Source organism: Pan troglodytes, chromosome 11, assembly GCF_028858775.2.
Source record: "Pan troglodytes isolate AG18354 chromosome 11, NHGRI_mPanTro3-v2.0_pri, whole genome shotgun sequence".
Classification (NCBI taxonomy): Eukaryota; Metazoa; Chordata; class Mammalia; order Primates; family Hominidae; genus Pan; species Pan troglodytes.
In genome coordinates, this window is record NC_072409.2 from 98,434,963 (window position 1) to 98,459,643 (window position 24,681).

Here is a 24,681-nt window from a genome sequence, read left to right on the forward strand (position 1 = left end):
GGAGGTGCTGAAATGCTATTAAAGACTATACCTGTATGCATACAAATTCACTCAGACAGAAGTATTTTACCCAATTTTACGCAATAAATATTTTTCAACAATATATTTTCAAAGCGTATACTGGTGAATAATAATTTTGAATTTAGCTATGAAAGCCAATAGATTTGGCACTTTTTAAAAAATATCACAAGGAGAAAAAAACTTCAAATCAATGGAGATCAGCTTAACTAAATCCATTTAAGCTAGCTTAATTAAGTATACTGGTTTACATGATATATAATATGATTAAATTAAAGAAAATGGAGGAGATAGGAAAGAATAAATGAACAACAAGTAATTTGAAAGGTTATAAGTACTAGCTTATTTCTATATTATACAGTTAAATTTCTTTAAAGGCTTTTTGAGTTAGTTAATACTTGATGTGCATCTTTCATTGGCACTTTAACCATCTTACCATCATTAATACTCTCTTAAAGATGAAATTCTAAGAGGTATAAAACAAATAAAAATATGTACTTAAGTCCAGCGTATAATAAACCCTTTAATAATAAATATTTAAATGATCTTACCACTTGATCTTCTGTGTCTAATATTTCCTCTAAATCTGACCGTGAAATATTCAGGATAGAAGCTGCCAAGGTCTGGGCTTTATGGGTTGAGGTTTTACAGGCGTCCCTGTTTTTCTTCATTTTTTTAAGCTCTCTTATTTGTCGCCTTACCACATGGACATCATTTTGCAACTCTTTGGCCAAAGCCTGTAACATATTGGAAAGAAATTGAGCTTATATTAAAGTCATAATGAAGACAAAGCAGTAATAACATAAAAATATGAAGATACTAACAAATCATTTTTTTACTAGGATTACTCTGGTTTTAATTACTCTCATGCTAAGTATTCTTACCACAATAAAATTAGAAGAAAAGAAAAATTCATGAAGGAAATAGTTGACTCTAGGGAGAGAAAAAGAAGATAGAATAACATGACTGGTATAAATCCAAATATACCAATAACTATAATATAAATAATAGAGCTGAAATGTATCTTTTGAACAAAGAGGAAAGAAGACAGACTATGATAGAAAAAAAGATGCACGTAAAATATAGTTATCCAAAAGATTTAAAAGATTTAAAAAATATGGTATCCTGGGACTAGCTTGTACCACAAGAGCCAGTTTTGGGTGTCTCTTCCCAACCCAAAATTCATGTTGGTTGCTTGAAATCAATCATGGTGCATATATTTATTTCACAGAAATTGGCCAGGCATGGAGGGCTCATGCTTGTAATCCCAACACTTTTCAAGGCCAAGACAGGGTGATCACTTGAGCCTAGGAGTTCAAGGCTATAGTGAGCTGTGATTACACCACTGCATTTCAGCCTGGGTGACAGAGCAAGACCCCATCTCTAAAAAACAAAAAAACATATCCGTACAAAAAAATCAACAAACATTACAAGTCATGCTCTTCCCCCAACATCCAAAGAACTGATTTACCAGCACACAACTAAATATACATCAGATAAATGCTAAGAAAAAGAAGATATAGCAATATTATTCCAAGACAAAATTAATGGCAAAAAAAAAACATTAGGAATGACAAGAATGGATAGTTTGTGAAGAAAATGTAGAAATTATGAAATGTTTATGTATCTGAAAACATGTTAAGCAAAATTTGATGGAAATTGATGAATCCTTAGGTGTATTTACTGTCCTGCAGTATATTTAGTATGTACTATACTCAGAAATCAATAATTCAAGTAGAGAAAACATAAGGCTACTTTCTTTTCAAAGCCATGTGGAACATTCACAGAAACTACTGACATCTTAAGCCACAAAATTTAACAAATTCAAAAACAGAAAAATTGTTTTAGCTATCTGCCTCAAATATGGTGTAATATAACTCTGATTTAACAAAATAAGTGGCCAAAATTTATCTATCCACTTAAAAATTGTAAACCCTTCTATCTGATTTAGGGTTAAGGAAGAAATAAAAAGTAAGTTCATGAACTGTTTCAAATTAAAAAGCAGTGAGAATATTAAAACCTTTGTAATTCAGCCAAATTGTGACTTTGAATTTTAGATATTAGAAAAATAATACAAAAGAAGTGTAATCAAGGAGAAGTACATAGGAAACTTAAGCTATGTGTATAATACACAAAAACAAATTTGTCAAGTCCTTTCCTAGACAGGGAGCCAAGCTGACAATCTTGCCAGAGCACAGCCTCTGGTCCTGCCCACCTTGAGACCTGGAACAGCAACCTTGCCAGCCCCAGATCCCAGCTTACATACCCACCCAGGCAGGGAGCCGCACCACAGTCCCTACCCAACTGTGGGGCACAGTCTGGACCCTGCCGACCAAGGAGCCTAGTTAGCAACCCCACCTGGCTATAGAGCTCAGCCCACAGCCCTGCCCATTTGCTAAGCACAGCCTATGGCCATGCCTGGGCAGAGAGCCAACCCATTGACCCTGCCAGACACCAGAATACAGTCAGTTACCTCAGTTGATCATGGAGTGCAGCCTTTAGCCCCAACAACTATGGGGTACAGCTGACAGCCCCATCCAACCAGGGAGCTTGGCTAGCCATGGAGTGCAGTTTTAGCCCCAGCAACTATGGGGCACAGCTGACAGCCCCATCCAACCAGGGAGCTTGGCTAGCCATGGAGTGCAGCCTTTAGCCCCAACAACTATGGGGCACAGGTGACAGTCCAATCCAACCAGGGAGCTCAAGTGCAGAGCACATCAACAGCCTCACCTGGTCAAGGAATCCAGCCTGTAGCCCCACATAATCATGGAACCCAGCTTGCAGCCAGCCTGACCTGGGAGTCCTGTAACAACACTGACCAACCACACAGCAAAGCCAGTAGTCCTGTCCAGAGAGAGAACCAAGCCAATGACCCCACCCAACTGCAGCATACATCTTGCAGCCCTGCTTCATCATGCAGCCCAATGTGCAGCCCTGCCTGAGCAAGGAGTCCAACCAGCAGCAATATTTGACCAGAGAGCCTATCCTGGATGCCCCCCAACTGTGGATGATTATGAAGCCTACCTGCAGCCCAACTGCAAAGCCTAACACATGGCAGCACATGGCCAATGAGCATAGCCTGTGATCCTGCCCAACAGGAAGCAATTCTAGAGCCTAGCCAGCAGCCCTGTCTGACTGCAGAGCCCAACCAGTGGCCCCACCTGACCTTAGCAGTATGGGCAGCAGCCCTGCCCAGCTAGAGAACCTGACAGCAAGTACTGCCTGCCTACCCATGGATGTTGTCTGCTGGCCTGTTCAGATCCAAAGGTTGGACTGACTGGTGAAGGACTATTCCTGCTGAAGAAAACCTGTAAAGGCTGGAAGAAGTGGCTGCTTCCTTAAATGTACAGACACCAGTGCAAAGATACAGGGATTATGAAGAATCATGGAAAAATGACATAATCAAAGGAAAATAATAAAATAATAAAGCTCAAATAATTAACCCTAACTAAATGAATATATAGAAACTGACAACAAATTCAGATTAGCCCTCTTAAAGTTCAGTCAACTATGAGAAAACATGATAGACAACTAAACCAAATTAGGAAGACAACACATGATCAAACTGAGAGGTATTATATATAAGAAAGGAAAATACTTTTGAAAGTATTCTTATATACCTCATTGTGGAGAATGCTTTTTAAAGTATCCCACCAAATTCAAAACCGAGAAAGGAAAAGGTTCATTAATTTGAATACATACAAAATTAAAAATATTTTTCTCTGACATCAAACAGTACTGTCAAAAGAAAAAGAACAAATAATGAAATAATTGAAATATATACAATAGGCAAATATAATTTCCCGAATACGTGAAGAACTCCTATAAATCCCTAAGAAAAACCAAAAAATGACAAAGAAAATATAATTATTATATTTTTTTTCAACTTTTTTGTACATGTTAAGTTTGAGATGCCTATTAGACATCCAAGTGAAAATCACAACTAGGCAGGAAGATTAAAAAATCCATAGTTTCAAGGACAGGATGAGAACAGATATATATTAGGGAGTCATAGGTCAGAATATGGCATCTTAAATTACAGTGTTGGTACAGATTGTCTAGAGAGTGAGTATAGATAATGAAGAGGAAAGGTATAAAGACTGAACCCTAGGAAACTCCAACACTTATGTCTGTCAGGAAGAGAATGAGAACTAGCAAAGAAGTCAGAGAAGACCGGCTAGATGTGATGAGGAAAACCAATACAGTGTAGTACATCATAAGGAAGGCTTTAAAAAAGTGCTTCAAGGAGGAAGGAGTGATCAACGATATCAAATGCTCCCAAGGGTTCAAATAAGATAAGAACTGAGAACTGATCACAGATTGAGCAATATGGAGGTTACTGGTGACTTTGAATAAACTACTTTGGCGGGGTAATAAGATTGAAAGCCTAATTGGAGAAGGTTCAAAACAGAATGGAAGATAAGAAAGTGGGTAGAGAATAGGTATCACTTTTGAGGTGTTTTGCTACATAAAAGAGGAGAAAAATGAGTCAGCAGTTAGAGGAGATACAGACTCAAATGAAGGGTTTTTTTTTTTTTTGGTAAATGGTGTGTGTTTGCTAATGAAAGTGATCCAATATAGAGGGAATATTGGTGATACAAAGTGTAGGGTTGAAACTACAGGGCCAAAGTCCTTGCGAATATGAGGAGATAAAATCCAGTGTGCAAAGTGAGGTATTAGCTTTAGACGGGCATGCAGATGGTTCATTCCCAATAATATGAGGGAAGGGACAGTATGTGGGTACAGATTTGGGAGGAATGTGAAAAATAAAGGTAATGAAAAAAGGAGGAAATTATCTCTGGGTTGCTTCTGTTTTCTCAGTGAAAGACGCAGCTGAGATTGAGTGGCTAAGCAGAGGATGCTGGAGGTTTGAGAAGATAGCAGAATGACTGGGAAATGTGGAGCCTGAATGCACTGGGAACTATATAATTAGGATTATCACATAGTGCTGAGAGCCCATCTGAAGTTCTTGGTTATCTGTTTAAATAAAGATGAATCAGCATGGTTATGTTTTTATTTAGTCACATTCACTTCCTTGGGTTCAGGTGGGAAGTAGGCAGAGATTCAAAATAAAGTAGGTTTGAGTTTTTTCCACATGAATATGACAAAGGGACATATGAGGAAGTTGAGGATATATGCAAGAAAGTGACTATGATACAACATAGAATCCATGCTGCATGAGGAGGGAAGTAAGGGCACAATGGGAAGGAGGGTGGTAGTAATTAGTGAAAAAGTGGTAAGGCCAGTGAATTTGAGTTACAATCAGGTCAAAAATTGTTGCACTATGAGCACAAAAAGAAATAGTGGTCAAAGAATAAAATGCTGGAAATGGAGATTTTGGAATTCAGTTATTCGTAATGACAAGGCCAAGGGTGGTGTTTCTTAGTGGGAACATTTTTGGCATTTGGGAAAAATGACAACTTTTCACTGTATGAGATTTTTCTTCCCAATGCAGAACTTTTAACCACCCTGGCTCCTGGGTATTGAATGCTAGTAGCATCTACCAGTCAGTGTAACACAAAGCACCCTCATACATTTCCAAATGCCCCCTAAGGTAGGTGGTGATCCAAAGTTGAGAACCATACATCAGGGGTATGATGATGGGAATAATCATTGGAAGTGAGGATGCTGAAGAATAGAAAGGGAATATCCAATAGGGGATTGGATGGCTTACATGGATATGAAGTCACCATAAGTCATAACAGAATTGTGTTGGAGAGAAAGACAATCCGGGTGCTAAGCTGTATGACTAGCATTCTAAAATGAGATACAAATAATTTGGGTGGGTGACTCTAATATGTTCCAATTGGCTTCTGAGATCTATTTGAATATTGATTCCTACATCTTACTCATCCCAACAGAATTTCTAAATAGGTATGAATAATACAGGAATTCCAAGATCAACCCTCATGTACCATGTAAGTATCATTAAAGAGGTACCTAAGTGAAGTATAAGCAATACTAGGTGGCCTACATAATGAGTAGTGTTGTTACTACATGATATATTCCATATGCCTTCAATTCCAATGCATCGATTATTAGAAAATACTATGTTGTTTGGTTGAAATATACTTCATAGTGCATGAATGATCATTTTCCCATCCAAAGTGTATCTTTCAGATATAGTAGAGCCTTCACTGTGCTAGGTTCACTGAAATGTTTTACCTTCCACCCATATATCAAAGCTAACTTTTCATTTTTATAAGGCCACACTTGCCTTGTATTTACATGTTGGGTCTCAGCATTACTTTCCTCTTCTTTAAAATAAACAAATCAGCCTGTTTTCAACACTGGGTGCTACTTCCATCTGGCCTTTATCTTTACTTCTCTCTTATCTGTTACAAAATTGCCTTCTATTACCAGTTCAAAATCTGCTCAGTTGCTCTCTGAGCAACTCTAAAGCCCCCTCAAAGGGTTTTGAAAAACCCTGTAAATTATCATTTGCTAAAAACACTGTAAGTTTTAAAAAGTGTCACTCTACACATATCAGTGGAATAATGATCCATAGCTAACACTTATTATCAAGTTAAGTAAAAACACTGTATGGCACAAAGTAAGCATTCAATAAATGTTAACTGAATTTCCAAAAACTGATGTCAGCCTTCTTGCAATTCTTGGGATATCATGAGCTAGGAATTATCCCAATATCTGAGGATATTGTGAAAATATGAATGGTTTTTAGACATACATATCAATTTACTTTACTTTTCAATTACTATAATTTATTGTAACCAGCCACCAATAATGTTTGTGGAAAATATAGTAAATGATCCCACTTCTGCCTTATTAGATTTAGTTTTCCACTCTTTGAGTCTTTGTCTGCAATACATGTAATTTTTAGTTCCATCGAATCATTATGGATTGCTTGGACTTTTTTCAGTAAGATTACATTGTGAGGAAGGCAAAAATTCGTGGCTGAAAGACTCTGGAGTCACTCTTGCCATCATGGTTTTTGGGATAAAAAATGAATTTTTAAAAAACAGGTTTTTAAACAGCTTTATTGAGATATAATTTACATAAAGTTTTCCAAATAAGGAAATGTATTTTTATTATGAAACTTTTCTCTAAACACAGCTGTCATTTCCTTTTTCAGTATAATGACAGGGTGAAAAGAGTTAATTCAACTTGAGTTGTATCATAGACCTGTTTATAAATCTTAATTAACAGTGCCAAGGTATTAACAATTGTATGTGTAAAATTAAAATTCTAATGCTCCACAAATGTATTCACTAAAGAAGCAAGAAATTTATATACCAAAAGCATCTTACTAAATCTTACCAAAGCAAGTACATATTGATAATGAAACCATTTATGCTTCCAGCTAAATACTGTTTTTTGGCTGGTATTTATTTCATAGCTAACAAAATCCACTGAAAAGATGGAGCTTGGCAAATGACTCTCACATACAGGCACATTAACAAGCCTGTATCAGGGCTGAGTCAAACTGAGCAAATACTTCTAGAAATTTCCCTTGTGTGTTTTATTCAGTTATTAGGAGAATTCAAAGCCTCAGCTCTGCCACATATATCCAGCCCAGATGCTCAAAGTACTTGATTTCACCCCAGGGCCAAATTCCATATTCAAGACTAGATCTAGAACAGATGGCCACTCCACCTCTACCATAATCTGGTTGCGCCCTATGAATAAATGAAAAGACTAAAGGGAACATAGATTCCACAACAGGGCCAGAACAAACATTATTACTATTAATACTACTAATAATATTTATTAAGTACTTTTGTGTACATGATACCCTAATAAGCTCTGCATAGAATGAGTCCTGGTGATCATAATGTTCCATGTAGGTACCATGTGCATTCCTTAACTACGCTCATTAAGGAATGCACATAGTTCTCACTGTTCACAGAGTTTTCCATTTGAGCAGTGACTATAAGTCCAGTACTATTCTTGAAGCAGATGTAAATCAATTCCTCAAGAATTTACTGAGCCCTGTTATGTAACAATACCCTGAAGACAACAAATGACAACGTTCCTTTCCTCAAGTTGGCTTTAATCTACTTGAAACAGAAAGAAAAATACAAGTTTACAACTGTGTTAATGTACATATAATAAATGTTCAGGAGACGAGTCAGAGCCATACTACTACTGCTATTACTACTACTGATAATAATAATTGATATTGAGAGAGCAATTAGCCACTGTTCTGATCTTTAGCTATTGTAACTTATTTAAATTCTCACTTCGCTTATGTTCCATTATTAAACTCATTCTACAGATAAGGAAACTGAGGCACAAGGATTCAGTCACGATCCTGAAGTCAGAGAGCCAGTAAATGGCAGAGTTGAGCTCTATCCTCTTAACTACAGAGTTAAAGGACAGATTCATGACAGAGAAAGGCCCAGAGTTAAATCTGAAGGAGAGAACAAAGAGGGGAAGGCATTTTGGGTGAAAAGAAAACTTGAGCAAAGGCAGGAGTAAGCACAATATGGGTGAAAGAGTAGTGGGAAAGAAGATTAGACTTCAGCAGAATAACACCCAGCTATGGAAGGTCTTAAGTATTTAAAAAGGAGGAAGCATTGATCTAATGCACCTGATGTGGTAGTAGTTAAGGAGTCATTGATGATATGCTGCTTCAGATGGTCGGTCCTAAGCATTTCTGCCTAGACCTAGGGCCATATGTGCAAGGACAAGAAAGATGATAATCATGCCTTTCTTAAGACCCAAATATCCAGTCTCTGCCATCAATATATGGTTTTGGCTATTAATTTGCTGGTGGCCCTATATTTGAAAAATAGGTTATACAGCAGACATGGTACCAATAGCAACTATATGTTGGCACTAAGACACGGTTAAGAAAAACAAATGTCAAATTGCCACTGGAAGTCATGAGTTATAAATGGTCTTACTAAATGTCAAACTGATATGTATTGTTATTTGAATTCAATTCTTAAAAACAATGTAAGGAAGTGCTTCTAAAACTTTATTATGTATAATAATCACTTAGTTAACTTGTAAAATGCAGATTAGGCTCCACTCCAGACAGGATTTTGATTCAATAGATTTGGGGCCCAATATTGTGTATTATATTTAAATGCAGTAGAAACAGGATTCTGATGCAGGTAATTTAAACCTGAAACAAAGTGTAAAAATTCTGAAAGAGTACCGAAGACAGCCTGTCCATATTTATCATCTTTCCCTATTATATAATCTTTGAAACATTATTCAAATTAAAAAGTCATGAAAACACAGCAATCCTGAATTCATCTATTAAGACATCTACTCAATATCACTGTTGCTGAACAATATGAAGGACTAACATTACCCTTGAATAATTAGAGTTTAGATACCCACTTCATCATTAAATACTATTTATATCATTGGATATAAAGAAAAAGTTTCTTAAAGGTAATTTTTGCTGAACTACTTTGTATGGAGATATATACCCATTACCTCATCATGGAAGTCATGAAACTTCAAGTATATGATAATCAGATATACAGTCATGAAATTAATTTTTCTATTTTGAAAACTTCTGATTCTCAATCATCCTTCTTTTTTAAAGTGCCACATTCAAAGAATGTTTCAAGGAAAAACAATGATTAGCGTTTTGAATAAATCTCATAATTATATATTTCATATTTTATATCTTAGCCAAAAGCTCCACAAACAAAATGCTAAGTTGAATATAAAACAAAAACCAAGATTTATGAAGGTAATACTCATAATAAAAATGGTTCTACATCATGAGTAAAAATAATGACTGTATATATATAACTGTAATTTTAGTTTCAGGGATACATGTGCAGGTTGGTTCTGTAGATAAATTTTGTGTTGCAGGGGTTTGATGTACATACTATTTCAACACCCAGGTAATAAACATAGTACCCAATAGGTAGTTTTTCAGTTCTCATCCTCCTCCCACCCTCACCCTCAAGTAGGCCCCGATGTCTATTGTTGCCTTCTTTGTGTCCATGTGTACTCAATGTTTAGGTTCCACTTATAAGTGAGAACATGTGGTGTTGGTTTTTCCTTTGTGTGTTAGTTCACTTAGGACAATGGCCTCCAGCTCCATTCAAGTTGCTGCAAAGGACTTGATCTCATTCTTTTCTATGGCTGTGTAGTATCCTATGGTGTGTATGTACTACAATTTCTTAATCCAGTCTATTGTTTATGGGCATTTAGGTTGCTTCCATATCTTTGCTATTGTTAACAGTGCCGCAATGAACATACGCATGCATGTGTCTTTATGGTAGAAGGATTTATATTATTTTGGTTATGTACCCAATAATGGGATTGCTGGGTCAAATGGTAGTTCTGTTTTTCACTTTTTGAGAATTCCCAAACTGCTTTCCACAGTGGCTGAACTAATTTACATTCCCACCAGCAGGGTATAAATCACAATATTTAATGAAAGTGTTCACTATAAGTTAAACAGTGAAACTATTCAACAAGCATTTACAAAAAATAGTGTTTTGAATCTGGAAAAGGTAAATTACATTTACTAAAATTAATACTTTGCAATCATTTAGGATCCTCAGAGGCAGGCATTATTGGCTTGACTTCACACCAGTTGAAATATTCATTAAAAGAGATAGAGGAGATAAAATGTTTTATCAATTCATTTTGCAGATATTTTTAAAATGAGAAAACTCCCAAGGTATCTATGATTTCCAAAGAAGCAAAGTAAGGAATTTCCTCTTCGTGGAGTACTCAATAGTGGCATAAAATGTTATTAACTTCTATGTCTAGGGGAATGAAGGCTTTCTAGGGCTCTTCAGCTTTTAGATAATTTCTAGATGGTACACCTCTGCAGATACTTGAGTTTGTCTTCTCTTTGTTCTGTTTGTCATGTGCCATTCCTCTGTCTATTCCATGTCTTGATAGTTTGTGGCCTGGGCTTCAGATGTCTCTTAGCATCACTGAACACTGAGCAAGTTTCTGGTTGTTCCCGCTTGAACGATTTTCAAAAGGAGAGTAGGGTGGGAACAGCTTAATTCTTTCAACTTAAAACCTGTCCAGATGACTTGACTACTACAATTTCATAACTAAATTGACATTAAGAAAGAAATATTAATAAGATGGTAGAAAATTTTAAATTCAAACTATAAAAATAAATTCTTTATGGAGGAATTATTAGCAATGTGATAAATAGGGTAGAAGAAGATGCTTTGTGTGTTAGGAAAGCAGAAAGAAACTTTATTCCCCAAATCATCTCAAGTAGGCTACTGCCTATCTGCCTAAAGTAAAGTACAAGTTAGTAAACGACAAGTAATTCAAACCTTCACAAATGTGGTGAACTCTTCTACTTTTTCATTGGCTAACAGCAATGTCTTTTGTGCACCTTCTAGGACCTGTTCACTTTGCAATGCTAATCCTTGAAGCTGCTTAGATGCTGCTGTTTCAATTTCTGCCATTGCAGATTCAGTCTCACTTATTCTTGATACTAGGAGAGTAAGCTTGAGATCCTGCAAAAGATCAGCCGTCATAAAATAAAAGATATTTTATAAACATATTTGGAAGAGTTAGTTATACATGTCAAATAAGGAAAATATTTTATTATTCTCTCTATGTATTTATTATTTGGGTAAAATTAATGATTATTTTCATTAACTTTCAATAAAACATCCTAAGTACATATTCTCATATACTTATCATCTAAATTAGTTTATGATTTTTAAAGATTACAAATAATTAAAAGCATGCAGGCTATTTTAGACCAAAAGATCCTCTACATAACATGGAAACATTTAGTTTGAAAGTTTAAGTGGGCCTACAAAATTTACATCTACTTCTATAAATACCAGTGTTCAATAATAGTTTTCATTTCTTAAAAACTATCAAGACAAACACAACCTGTTTTCTCTAATACGGAAATATCTTTAATGTTAAACCAATGTTTAGCGTTTCATGTAGAGATACAAATCCTCTTTGCACTTATCTGAAGTGTTTAAGTAGCTTGTGGTTTTGGGGAAGGAAAAAACCAACAATGTTAAAAATGAAACAAACACGATTATATTCCATCTGTAATCTAAAATGCCCTTTTTAAAAGCATACCTTTTTTTCTAACTCTTCTTTAGATTTCTGATACATCTGTTCATACTGTGACTTTTCTTTTACAGCAACATTAAGTCTTTGCTTTAGTGAATCAATTGATACCTTCTTGTTGGAACATTCTTCAGTTAATGTCTTTACCTACATTAAAAGCATAAAGGTAATTATTATTGTTGAAGGCATTCTAGTAATATACTGTGTTTGTTCCAACAGAAACTAAATGAGTGAAGGAGTCTACTTCCATTTATTTTCTCATAACTCTATCAAATTCAAGTATTATACTTACAGAACTCATATTATGAATGAAAGTAACAATCCTTAAATCAGTAACAAAAACCAAAATTGCACACAAACTAAATGAATACTGGTATGTATATTCTTGCACCCAATAACACAATATTAATGTTCACTACATATCCATTAATTACTAATCTAAACTTCCTAAGGCAGGAGATGATTGTTTTGACTCTGAAACAAGCCAAGTTATAGGTAACTTTCCATTGTATTCTCTAAAATAACTATTACATACCTTTTTTTGGATGAAATAAAACAAGTAATAGGATATTATATATATATATATAGCTTTTTTATAAGATTATAATATGTGTATGTAACTCAAAGCATAACAGAAAAAATAGTTTTTCAGTTTAATGCCACTAAAGATATATGTTATTTATATAAAGATTCCAAGGCTATGTATGAAATTATTATTGAAGTTAAAAAATAGCAAAATTGAAAGGATAACATTGAAAAAGCCTATAGGAAGTGATTTTAACTTGCACAGGTGTGTGGAAGAGAAGAGAAAGAAAATCCATATGGATTCGTCATGCTCATGTAAAAGTTTCTTTCTTAAATCAATTTGACCTAAGAGATACTTAAATTTTCATTTTCAACAAGGAAAGTAAAGGAGATGTTCTCTCAGGTGTGGATAACATTTAGTGAATGCCAAAGCACAGGGTGCTTTATGAGTTGTGAAAATAGCACCTTCAAAAAAAAAAAAACAAAAAAAACCCTTCTACTTTGGGTCATATATTACATAACTACTTTAACTACAACTCCCTTTGCATGTACAACTCCATTCCCATGTAAAATTCATTAAGGGTATCCAAGAAGAAAGTACATTTTTAAAGAACTTCTGATAGTTATTGGTAATCAAGTTTTCACTAAGAAATATAAGCTTGATTCTATCATAAATTACAGTTTTAAATAAAATACTGAATAAAACGTAACTATGTATCCTAGAAATATTAAGGATTTTTAATCTTCTCATGGGATATTTATAAATAGAAACAGAATGTGTGGCCATATTATGTATGAGGTTTTAGAGAATTGAATTTTAAAATAAATAATGTACTTTCAGAGCAAAGAGTGTTACTTTGTAACAGTAAATACATATCCTATCAATATTTTCTATACATTTATTAGGATTAAATGTTTGTGGTAAGAGAGTAAATACAACAGGAAGTGATATTTTTAGTGTCAGTAAAGATAAAAATTGATACCTTTTTATCAAGATTTTGTAACGTTTCACTAAAACTCTTGTTACTTTCCAAATTTACATTCTGTCGAAATTTCAAGTCCTCTATCAAATGTCTTTTCATAGTTATATCCCTCTCCATTCGAGACATCCTTGAAAAAAAAAAGGTGACATCAAGAGTGACAGAAAATACCTTAACAGTGGTGATATATTACATTTTATCCAATATTATATCTACTGTTAGTTTTTAAATGCTACGTGATATTGACACTGTAAATCAGTAAAATGAATTGCACTGCATAACATATTGTTCTTTTAATATTTTGAACACTTGTAAAATCTATAGTTGTGACTTGGTAATTATACAATTACATATATGTATTAAAACAAAATATATAAGAAATGAGAAAAATTAATAACACTTATGAAAACTTAGAACTATTTCATTTAAATTACATTTTTACATTGCTGTGAAAAATCAAAGTGATATATGAAGATAATCAAAAGCATAAAAATGATAAGAAAAAAATCTTATACTTCAATAAACAAATGCAAACTCTTGTAATGAAACTAAATTAGCCATAATATCTTCTAATTTAATATAATTTGAGATTCAATCCACACAGCTGTTTAGCATAAGTTGATGAACTATTAAGTATAAAATGGTAGATGCTGTGAGAACCACTATTACTGCTGCTGCTGCTGCTACTACTAAAACAAGAATGACAATAGCTAACATGTATCAAAGGCTTACAATGTTCCAGTCACTGTTATAAGTGCTTTACATGTATTAACTCATTTATTCCTCGTAAGAACCTAATTTAATATTATTAAATTTAGGCATAGGCCTAGTAGGTAGGGAAGCCAGGATTCAGAGTGTTAATCTAGAGCCCTGTTAAACAATAAGCAAGACTTACTCTTAATTGATAAATAAACTTCAAAATATTATCAGTTTAAAAATTCACCAAGCTTTTTGTCTAATGCTTTTATCTATTCATATCACTTCTAAGTGCTCTTCACTTATAATGAGGTCTACAGGTGTGTTTGTGAGATACATATATCTCAAATGTATCAGTGACAACTGGAATTCTATCTAAACATCTTACTATTTGTAAGCAATAGTGTAGCTTTGAAAGATACAGAAAGAAAATAATTTTGATTCAGTGGGATAGAGCATTTAAAATCTTTTTACTGATAAACACAAGAGTACAAACTTCCATAACCTCCAGTTATTTTAAACACATACAAAACTTTCCTTTTTTTACCTTATCTTTATAAGCTTAGGCATTAAATCCAATACAAATACTAATCATATATTTGGGGGGCCAAATAACCACCACGTTGTAAAGTTTTTCATTCATTGTCTCGAAGCCATTAATTTGTATTTATTCAAAATTAAATATGTTTAATAACGGAAATTTAACTTCATCATTATCTAATTTAAAAAAGTAAATAGCTTGCCATTAATCATGCTATACATAGTATTCCTTAAACTTTCATCTTATGTAGGTTTAAATATGAACTAGGGAAGGAAAACGTAAACATTAGCAGTTTCTTGGGGCACGTTTAATAGAGCTGGTTGCCACTAGGTGGCACCAAATACAATGGATAGAAATACAAAGACCATACTTTTCATGCATTTCCTTTATGTGTTCTTCTTTTGCTAGGAGTTCAAATTTCAAAGACTTCACATTTGATGACTGTTTAGTGAGTTCATTAGTAGCATTCTAGATTAAAAATAGAAATAAATTTAAATATACCTTACAACCTTGGTCTGAGGCAGCATAAAAATAAGTGCCATTCTAAAGAATACATCTACAATAATTATGGTAAACAATAATTAAAATGAATATTTTAATATTTTAAATGCTTTATTTTATATGCTGTAATAGAAATAATAATACTAAAACTTTTATATAACATGCCAAACTATAGAGGAACACAATCATTTAAGAATTGCAAAGAGTATGTATCCAAAATACATTTACGGGAAATATGAATTGTCCTGGTATAATGTAAATATGTGAATAATTAAGAATTTTAATGATTTAAGAAGATCACTTAAAACAAATACTGGATTTACTAACATCTTAGACGAAATATGGTCAAAAATGCTTTGCTGCTCATCAAGCAGGGGAATCCATTTCCTAACCCACTGAACATAGTCTGGCTTGTGACTTGCTTTGTCCAAAAGAATGCAGCAGAAATGAATTGTGTAAATTTCAGTTCCCAGGCCTTAAAGCTTTGTGGCTTCTCTCTTTCCCTTCTTGGAATGCTGCTCCAGGATCACCTTGCTAGGAATACAGTTGATGTATCATGTGGAAGTGTACCAAGGTACTCCAGCTGACAGGTAGTAGACCAATTGTCCGATCTATGAGTGAGGCTATTTTGTATCTTCCAACTAGGGAAATCTTTCGTTTGAAAAAATCCAGGGATATGAGGTAGCCCAGAAGAGACCAGCAAAAGAACTTCCCAGTCAACCCACAAAATCTTAAGAAATAATAAACTGTTGTTTTAAGCCACGATGTTTTGGGATAGTTTGTTAGAGAATAATGATAACTGATAGAAAACCTCAATCCTTCTTTACTTGAAGTTATTAATAATGCTACTTATTACATTATTTATAAATAATTATTAGTTTTTCAAAGCAAAACATGTTTGTTCTGTGGTATTTGTTGTCAGTAGAGCCTAGGAACCAGAGGTGGTAACTAGAGTGTTAGAACACCTCCCAATTTTGACTCTAGTTCCAACTAAATGTGTAATCTAAGACATCACTTAGTCTTTTTGGTATTTTAGTTTTTCCACACTCAAGATAGTGTTGACATACTCACATTAATCCATTTGTTAAGTTTTAAAAGTATTAAATGAATATAAACATAATAAACTATAATAGCTTTTAAAATATTTGGAGCAGTTATTTAGCTAATATTTCTAAACTACAATAAATTTTTTCTATTAGAACTATTCCTAGGTTTGGATGTTTGACTCATGCTAAAAATAATTTGAATTTGAAAAGATTAAACTGTTAATTACCCAAGGTAAATGTAATTCATCAGACTGACTTTAAATATCTCATGGGTATAACATACAAATAGAACATTTGAAATAATTTTAATTTTTACATGAAACATTAATTTTTCTTAAAAACCCAAAGCTACCTCAACATGGTAACTCTTTTGAATGTTATGTTTTGATCAAATGTGTGTGTAATGCAATCAAAATTTCTACCATATTTTGCATGTTTACAGTGATGTATTGTGTCTTATTTCCAGCACTGCCTGAATAACATGTTCTACACTAGTCACACTAGTCAATTTATCAAATAATTGAAGCGTTTGCTTTAATCATTAATTTTCAATTCTTTCTCTGATGATTGTTCATTCAATTAGAAATATGGACACCCATGATTATGCTAAGCTAATAGTGATATGTTAATATAGTGATATCATATTATAAATATTATCACTATAAATTATATATGATACACTAATATGTATTATATTATCACTATACTATAATATAGTGATGGCTTTAGGGACTACTGTGATATAAATGTCTACTTATCCCTCCTCTAAATGGTCCCAGACTGTGCTTTTCTAATTTTGTATTTACCTTAACATTTTCATATTGCCTTTTTTTCTCTGTCAATCTTTTGTTTGTAATTTTTTGCTTCTGTGTCATTATTCCTGCCTAAAAACAATCATCCTACCCCTTAATACGCATACTTCTAGTGTGCTGCACTGAAGGTGTTTTCTGCTGAGAAGTAAAATAAACTTAGAATTGTATTTAAAATAAAAGATACAAGCAGTAAATAAAGCCTGACGGTATCTTCAATGGAATGAGTTAAGTGGATATTAAGATAACTGGTTGATTCTTTTCTGTTTTTAGACTTAAGGCTGTATTATGTGGCTGAAAATGCTGTTAACTCTGACTTGGAGAATTGAGAGAAAAGCAATTTATAATAAATAAAACAATGCCAGGTTGAGATACACTTTGGCCAAGATCTCTAAATCTAACAGCTATTTCATTTGATCCTCAAAAATTTTTATCAGATGGGCAGAAAGGTATCCCTGCTTTAGACCTCTAGAGAAGTTAAGTAATTTCCTTGACCAGGTTGACCAGAAGTTAATGGCCAAAAAGTGATCGAAACCCAGGTCCTTTGTCCCTTTTCCATTCCCTACTATACAATAAATATCTGTAACATAACTTAAAATCTGGTAATTTCCTTGTAATACATCCTTTGATGTATGATGTGAAACACATACATCAAAAATGTCACAATGGTAAAAAGTCATCCCTGTTACAGCTTTCCTATACTAAGTTTATTGAATATTTTTTTAAAATTTGCATAGTATAATAATCAGAAGCATGGACTATGCAGCCAGATGGTTTGAGTTCTCATCTCGGCTCTATATACAGTACTTGTGTGATCTTGGACAAGTAACTTATTCTTTCCATGTCTCAGTTTTCTCAACTATAAACGAACCAGAGACATCAGAATAGTATATGTAAAATTACACAGAAAAGTCTAATGTTAACTGGATAGTATAGAAAAGATGTATATAAACTTTTAGTATATTCGAATCTAGCCAATTTTCTCAATTAAGTCTAAAAACATTAAGTAGAAAATAAGCTACTTATTAGAAAATCACTATATTAGCAGTTTGATATCTGTTATGTGCTAAATTCTGTTTCCCCTAAACAAATTAGTATGTAGAAGTTCTCACCGAACCCTCAGTACTTTAGAATGTGACTGTATTTGGAGATAAGGCCTTTAAACAGATAATTCAGGTAAAATGAGGTTATTAGGGTGGAATCTAATTCAGTCTGAGTGGTGTCTTTATAAAAAGGGAAATTAGGACACAGACACATAGAAGGAAGACCATGTAAAGACACAGGCAGAAGACAGCCATCTACAAACCAAGGAGAGAGGCCTCAAAAGAAATGAAAACTGTTGACACCTTGATCTTAGATTTCCAGCCTTCAGAACTGTGAGAATAATATATACGTTTGCTATTTAAGATAACCAGTCTGTGGTATTTTGTTACGGAATCTCTACAAACCAGCATCAAAACAAAAATTTTTAGTAGTAGACAATATTATGTACTTAAAGGTACTTGGTCTTCTAGGAAATTTCTATATGAAAACATGAAACAAGACAAAAGTAAAAACTTATCCTTTTTGTCCCTATACAGTTTGGTCAGTGTTCCAAGTCTCTATGTTAGATTATGGACAGTCACTTCACACTAATTGCTTTAGTTCTCTTTCTGACTCACACATTCCTCCAAAGCAAGAGAGAGATTTGTATGTGGGGTAAAAACTTATACCATGGAAAACCATAATGCAAAGAACTTACAGACACTCATATGGATCTATTATTACCAAAAATTATTAGACCATTTGTAGTAAGTAAAATAAGTAAAATATAAATCAACTAAAAACTGTTTATGTAAAAATTATAAATTATGATTTATGTATAAATCAACTTAAAACTATTTATGTCTTTTAGAAGTCAGATTAGACAATACTGGACCTAGCACTCTATTTTATCTTGGTGAAAAACAAAGTTATATCAGAATCATGAGGACTTAAATATATGAAGAATCACAGAAGTAAGAATTAAAGTCTAATGTGATAGATAAGATCAAGGAATAGCTCAATGATTTTATCTTCTCTATATGAAACCTTAACACTGAAATGTTCAGTTTACACATTTTATCCCACATTTTCAGAGACACATTTTAGGATTCATGCCCCAAAATTGCACAACACTTTTTCCTTCACATTTCTAATATTTTATAAGTTATTTAAGATTATAAAACTTTGTGACTGACCCAAGTTATACACATAAATTGACTAAAGAAGATGGTATTCAAGAAGAATCCCAATGCTAGTTTGTATATTTGGTTACTATTAATAAAGCAAATTATTTTCAAGCAATAATAAACTCATTCATTTTAAATTTTAGCCTATTTATCCTATGAGTAAATCTGCACTAAAAGATATATTATTGAAGGGTGCACATATCCTATTTGGGATGGAAAACAATGATGAGTCTATTTGACAATTCAACATAGTATTCCAATACCCTCCCAACAGGGATGATTATTCCATTTCTAATGTACTCTGTGCATTTACAATCAGGATTTTCTTTCTAGTGACTCACATTATAGCAATGATCCCATATATACTGCTCTTTTTAGCTTCTAGCTAGTGATCCCCACTGAAGAAAATAATTAAATATGTGAGGAATAAATGGGCTTAAGAAGCATGAAAATGAACTTTCCAATTAAAACTCACTCACAAATCCTATTTCTTACAAATTAATTCTATTTAAACTAAGGACAGCCTTACTTTTAAGTTGCTGACAGTTTCGCTTGGTCTTAGATTCTTTTTTTTTTTTTCTTTCTCCTCTCATTGCTTTTTCTCTACATACTTCCTACTATTTTAAGTTGGTTGTTGGTTGAAGACAGAGAAGGAGGAGATAAGTGGGAGGGAGAAGAAGCAGAGAGCAAAAGTGGGTTGGTTTCATTCTCAAGTTTAACTTGCTGGAAGTATGTAGAGAAAAGCAATTCTGTTTATGTTGATGCATTACATGTCTGAAAGGATTCTGTTCAGCTGGAGGGAGGCATGGGGGCAGAAAGAAGTATTAGAGTAGCAGATATTGGCCAGTTTACATCAGCTCCTAAATTTGGATTTCATGGTATCTTGTCTTTTTCAGAGAACGGTAGTATTCATTACCAGATAAGAATCTACCAGGCTAAAAATTAATGATGAAGGCAATATTAATAATTTTTGGATTATCTATAACATAATTTACCTTTATTAGAATAAATTAGTGTTCATATAAATATGTCTTGCAGGATTCAAACATAATGTATGTTTTCATGCTTAATAAATTTTATAATCACCTTTAGTTTATACTGCAATTGCTTCATTTCCAAATCCATGCTCCTTGAAGGACCAAGTGATGTAACTTGTATCCGTGGAAATGTTACCTGGGAATTTTCTTCTGCCAAACTTGTGATTTCAGATGAGGACTCCAATTTCTTTAGTAAATCTTCTTTTTCTTTCCGAAGCCCAGCCAAATCCAAATTTAGCTTCTTTTTTTAAAAAAAGAAAATAAATATAAATATATTTTAAAAGTAACTACATTTAATCTAACAATTATCAGCATAAAATTCTACAGCTAGGAAAATATTAAAGAGAACTGAAATTAATTATAGTTATTATACAAACTTTACAAAAATCTTAACCTCTATTAGATTTTGCTTATAGTAGTAGGGCTTGCAAAGGTAAAACAAAGTGAACCAGCTATACTCAATATCTTTTGGTTGGCTGGTCCTGACTCATGATGCACTATTTCTTTACCTTCACACATACATGGGTGAGCCAGACATTCACATATTTGATAACCTTGACTTCAGAGCTGATGTAGTACTTAACTGGGAAAAGCCAAGCTGGAGCAGGACAAGATAACAGATGTTAGCTGTTTATTCCACTGGGTAGGTCTTACCATCCTATATAGCAGCCAAAATGCTTCTCATTTAGCAACATAAATGTTAAGTCCAATTAGCAGACGAGGCTTGTTAGAGATTTAGTTCAAATAAATAGCGTGCAAACAAACTCGCTCAGTTTTATGCACTTGATTGATTGTTGAAAAGTCCTGTTTCTAATGTTGAGGTAGAAATGCACTAAACTCCTTACATTCTGAATTTTTAATAGCATAAACATTTTGCTAAATGACATAATAGTAATGTTTTTGTGAAGGAGTGTAAAAGAAACCCATCTTAACGTTAGCCTTTCTCATTCACCCATCTATAGTGAGCAGAATGTCACCAAACTATAATGGCATAACAACTCAGAGCTGCTTAAGAGGGTGTTTGCATTAGTATTTTATTATTCCAAAGAAGCTTATAATGTGGTACCTTAACATAAGGTACAATTAGACAAAATGATACTGAAATCTCTCAGAGGGGGAAAAAATCTTTCTTTGTTGAAATTCCAGTTAGAAATAGCAAAAGATGTAGCTAAAGTGTACAGTAAGATAAACATGAAACATGTTACTTATTAACACTATATTTAAAACACAATTTCTAGAAACTATACCATAATTATATATGTATTTGTATATGGAAGTGCATATTATTAAATATGAATATTTCAGATCATGGATTCAAAACTAGAACTTGATATACTTGAGATTAAACTGTTTTGGTAACATAAAAAGTATGCTGTGCTGAAAAAAACTATTTGGCTATATTTTAGCTTTATAATCTAAAAGTATGGTTCTATAGATTTTTAGGAAATTGTTTATGAAATTTGTTCCATGAAATTTGTTCATGAGTTGCCCCAAAAGAGCCTAATAATTAATATCTAAAAGTAAACTCTTAATCTCCTTAAACCTGGAAATCTTCCTGGCTAATATTCAAGCTTGAATCCATCTCCCTCCCTATTTATTCATTCTCTATTTATTCATCCAGTCAATTGTCAGGTTCTACAAATTACATAGTGTTTCTCATTTTCAGTCCTTTCAGCCACTCTCTTAATGCAAACCCTCATTATCTCATTAAGATTATTACAACAACCCTCTCTCTCCCGTCAACCTTTCACTACCTTCATTCCACCTTTTATACAACTTCCTAAAACTACACTGACCAGTTATTCCCTTAATCAAAGCCCTTCATGGGTTCTTCATTCCAACAGAATAAAGCTCAAATGTTTGTGGATAATAAGGCTCTCTAAGATTAGGCTTCAATTTGTGTTGCAGTCAGGCATCACATGAAGCCAAACCTGCCTGCCATTCCCCAAACCTGCCTGCCATTCCCCAAACGTGCCTGCCGTTCCCCAAACGTGCCTGCCGTTCCCCAAACGTGCCTGCCGTTCCCCAAACGTGCCTGCCGTTCCCCAAACCTGCCTGCCGTTCCCCAAACCTGCCTGCCGTTCCCCAAACCTGCCTGCCGTTCCCCAAACCTGCCTGCCGTTCCCCAAACCTGCCTGCCATTCCCCAAACCTGCCTGCCATTTTTACATGGATGACTCTACACGTGGTGTTTCTTTCTGCTGAAATCTGTCTCATCTTTAAAGGGCAGCTTAGTATTCCTCCTTCTTGAAGGCTTCTTTGTTCTTTTCTTCTTACTGGGATACTTAGGTGGCTTCTCTCATTTGTTATACTTGTATGCCACTAGATTTCTGTCTAATCTTTCTACCTGGCAGATCCTGACACTATAAATGTACCTCCACTGAGGAAAGACCAAGTCAATAAATACATTCTTCTAAAAGACATGCATATGTAACTTTCAACTTCAATTTAACAATATAAAAATGTATTAAATGAAGAAATACTGAAATTATGGAGGCAGTAAACTAAATGACTTGTACTTTATTAAAATATAATGTTTTGATTAAACAATATTTAAAATCTACAATCTTGAAAACATATTTCCAGTGTTAGGTATATATGCATAGAAATGCTATGCAGCATCTGTTGAAATAGAGGAAATATGCAAATCACACATTCCATCAGTTTGGAAACCTTCGGTTCTTCTTAGCATTGTGGACAAATAACTGGAGCTCTTTTACTAACTTCTCTCGGTTTAAAAATTCTACTTCTTACTTGAGAAAGCTATAGATGAGAAAAAAATGTATAAATAACTTTCTTTTGCTTACAAGTGCTCTAGGCTGTGAGATAACTTTTGTGGGTGACCTTGTTAGAAAGAGACTGTGCTATAAAATCTACCAACAAATTAAGATTGCTCTTAAAATTGTGATTTTTCTTGTTTATTAGCAGCATGATTCCTATTTCTCTACTATTACCTTTCCATCTTCAAGCAAATATTTATAAGCATTTAAGTCACGTTATGTTAAGAACAAGTGAAAACAAAACACACATGGAAGAGTCATAATTTCTGGATTCGAATTCTCTGGGTCCACTGCTTACCAGCTGAGTGAGCTTACATAAACATATGGCTTTGTTTCCTCGTTTAAAAAGAGATGGTGCTTGTCTACCTAACAAAGGTGATCTCGAGGACAGAATCTTAAAACGTCTGTGATTGCACGTAGTAGATGTTCAACGTGCAGCATTATTGTCAGCATTGTTATCTTGTGGTAAAGGCTACTACATAGTGTCTGAGAAGTGTGTTAAAGGCTGAGGAGCTAGATTAATAAAACTTTAACATGTATATACATAATAACCTGGTAATTTCTCCCATGACAGAAAACTTTAGTTCGTCTTAAGTCATAGTTACTTGTTTGACTAGAATCAATCTAGGATCCCTCCTACACTACTACACAGGTATTGAAGGCAGATATGCTCCTCTGACTCTATATCCGCAGCAGTGCAATCCGTCTACAGTCTCCTAAACATCTATTTCAATTTAAAAGTTGACTTCAATAAGTACTGAGATTTGTATTGATTTATGTGTAGTCAATTATTTCTAACCAAAGGTTATAAAATAGAACTTAACACTATAAAATTTTTAAACTAGACACTATCTATTAATAATTTATTTAAATTTAACATTGAGGAAGCATAAATCCCTGAAAAGGAAAGAACCCTCTAAGCGACTGTAAGAAGAAATAAGAATGTACTGAAAAACTTACTCTTCAGTATAATATCCTGTGGTAGACACAATTCTCAGATGACTCATGCTCTGGTACAATACCCTCCCCTTGTATGGGACCCAGAAATACGATATGCTATCATTCCCATGATTACATTATGTTATATGCAAAGAGGATTCTGTAGATGTAATTAGGGTCAGCGTCCCTAATCAAGTTTCTGAGAGCTAATCAAAAGCAAGCTTTTCTTGTCTGGTCCTGACCTAATCAGACGAGCCCTTTCAAAGAAGGCCAGAGGCATTCTCTGAGATCAGGGAGATTCCCCCGTTGGCTTTAAAGAAGTAAGTTGCCATGTTATGAGACGAGCTACAAGTCAAGACCTAAGGGAGGCCTCAATGAGTTGAGAATGATCCTTGGCTCTTAGCCAGCAAGCCACGGACCTCAGTCCTATACCCACAAGTAACAGAATTTTTCAAAAAAGGCAGCCCGGCTGACACACTGATTGCAACCTTGCCACATTCTGAGCAGAGCACCCCACTAGGCTGTAGCAGACTCCTGACCCAATGACACTGTGAGATAACGAATGCATATGTTGTTTCTCAGCTGCTAAATTTG

The 24,681-nt window shown here is 34.0% G+C and overlaps 1 protein-coding gene across 11 annotated transcripts in view; it reads right to left on the reverse strand.

The window, feature by feature from the left end:
• CNTLN (centlein) overlaps window positions 1-24,681 on the reverse strand; it is a 478,854-nt gene that overhangs the window by 24,887 nt on the left and 429,286 nt on the right. For 10 of the 11 annotated variants that reach the window (XM_063787952.1, XM_063787956.1, XM_009456357.3 and 7 more), the window contains 6 exons: window positions 20,419-20,610; window positions 15,137-15,234; window positions 13,533-13,659; window positions 12,034-12,171; window positions 11,259-11,444; window positions 570-755 (listed from right to left, as the gene is read on the reverse strand). In XM_063787952.1, the coding sequence (XP_063644022.1) occupies window positions 570-755; window positions 11,259-11,444; window positions 12,034-12,171; window positions 13,533-13,659; window positions 15,137-15,234; window positions 20,419-20,610 (927 nt within the window). Of the gene's footprint in view, window positions 1-569; window positions 756-11,258; window positions 11,445-12,033; window positions 12,172-13,532; window positions 13,660-15,136; window positions 15,235-20,418; window positions 20,611-24,681 lie in introns of those variants that run through there. The other variant, XM_063787957.1, reaches the window with a different exon arrangement.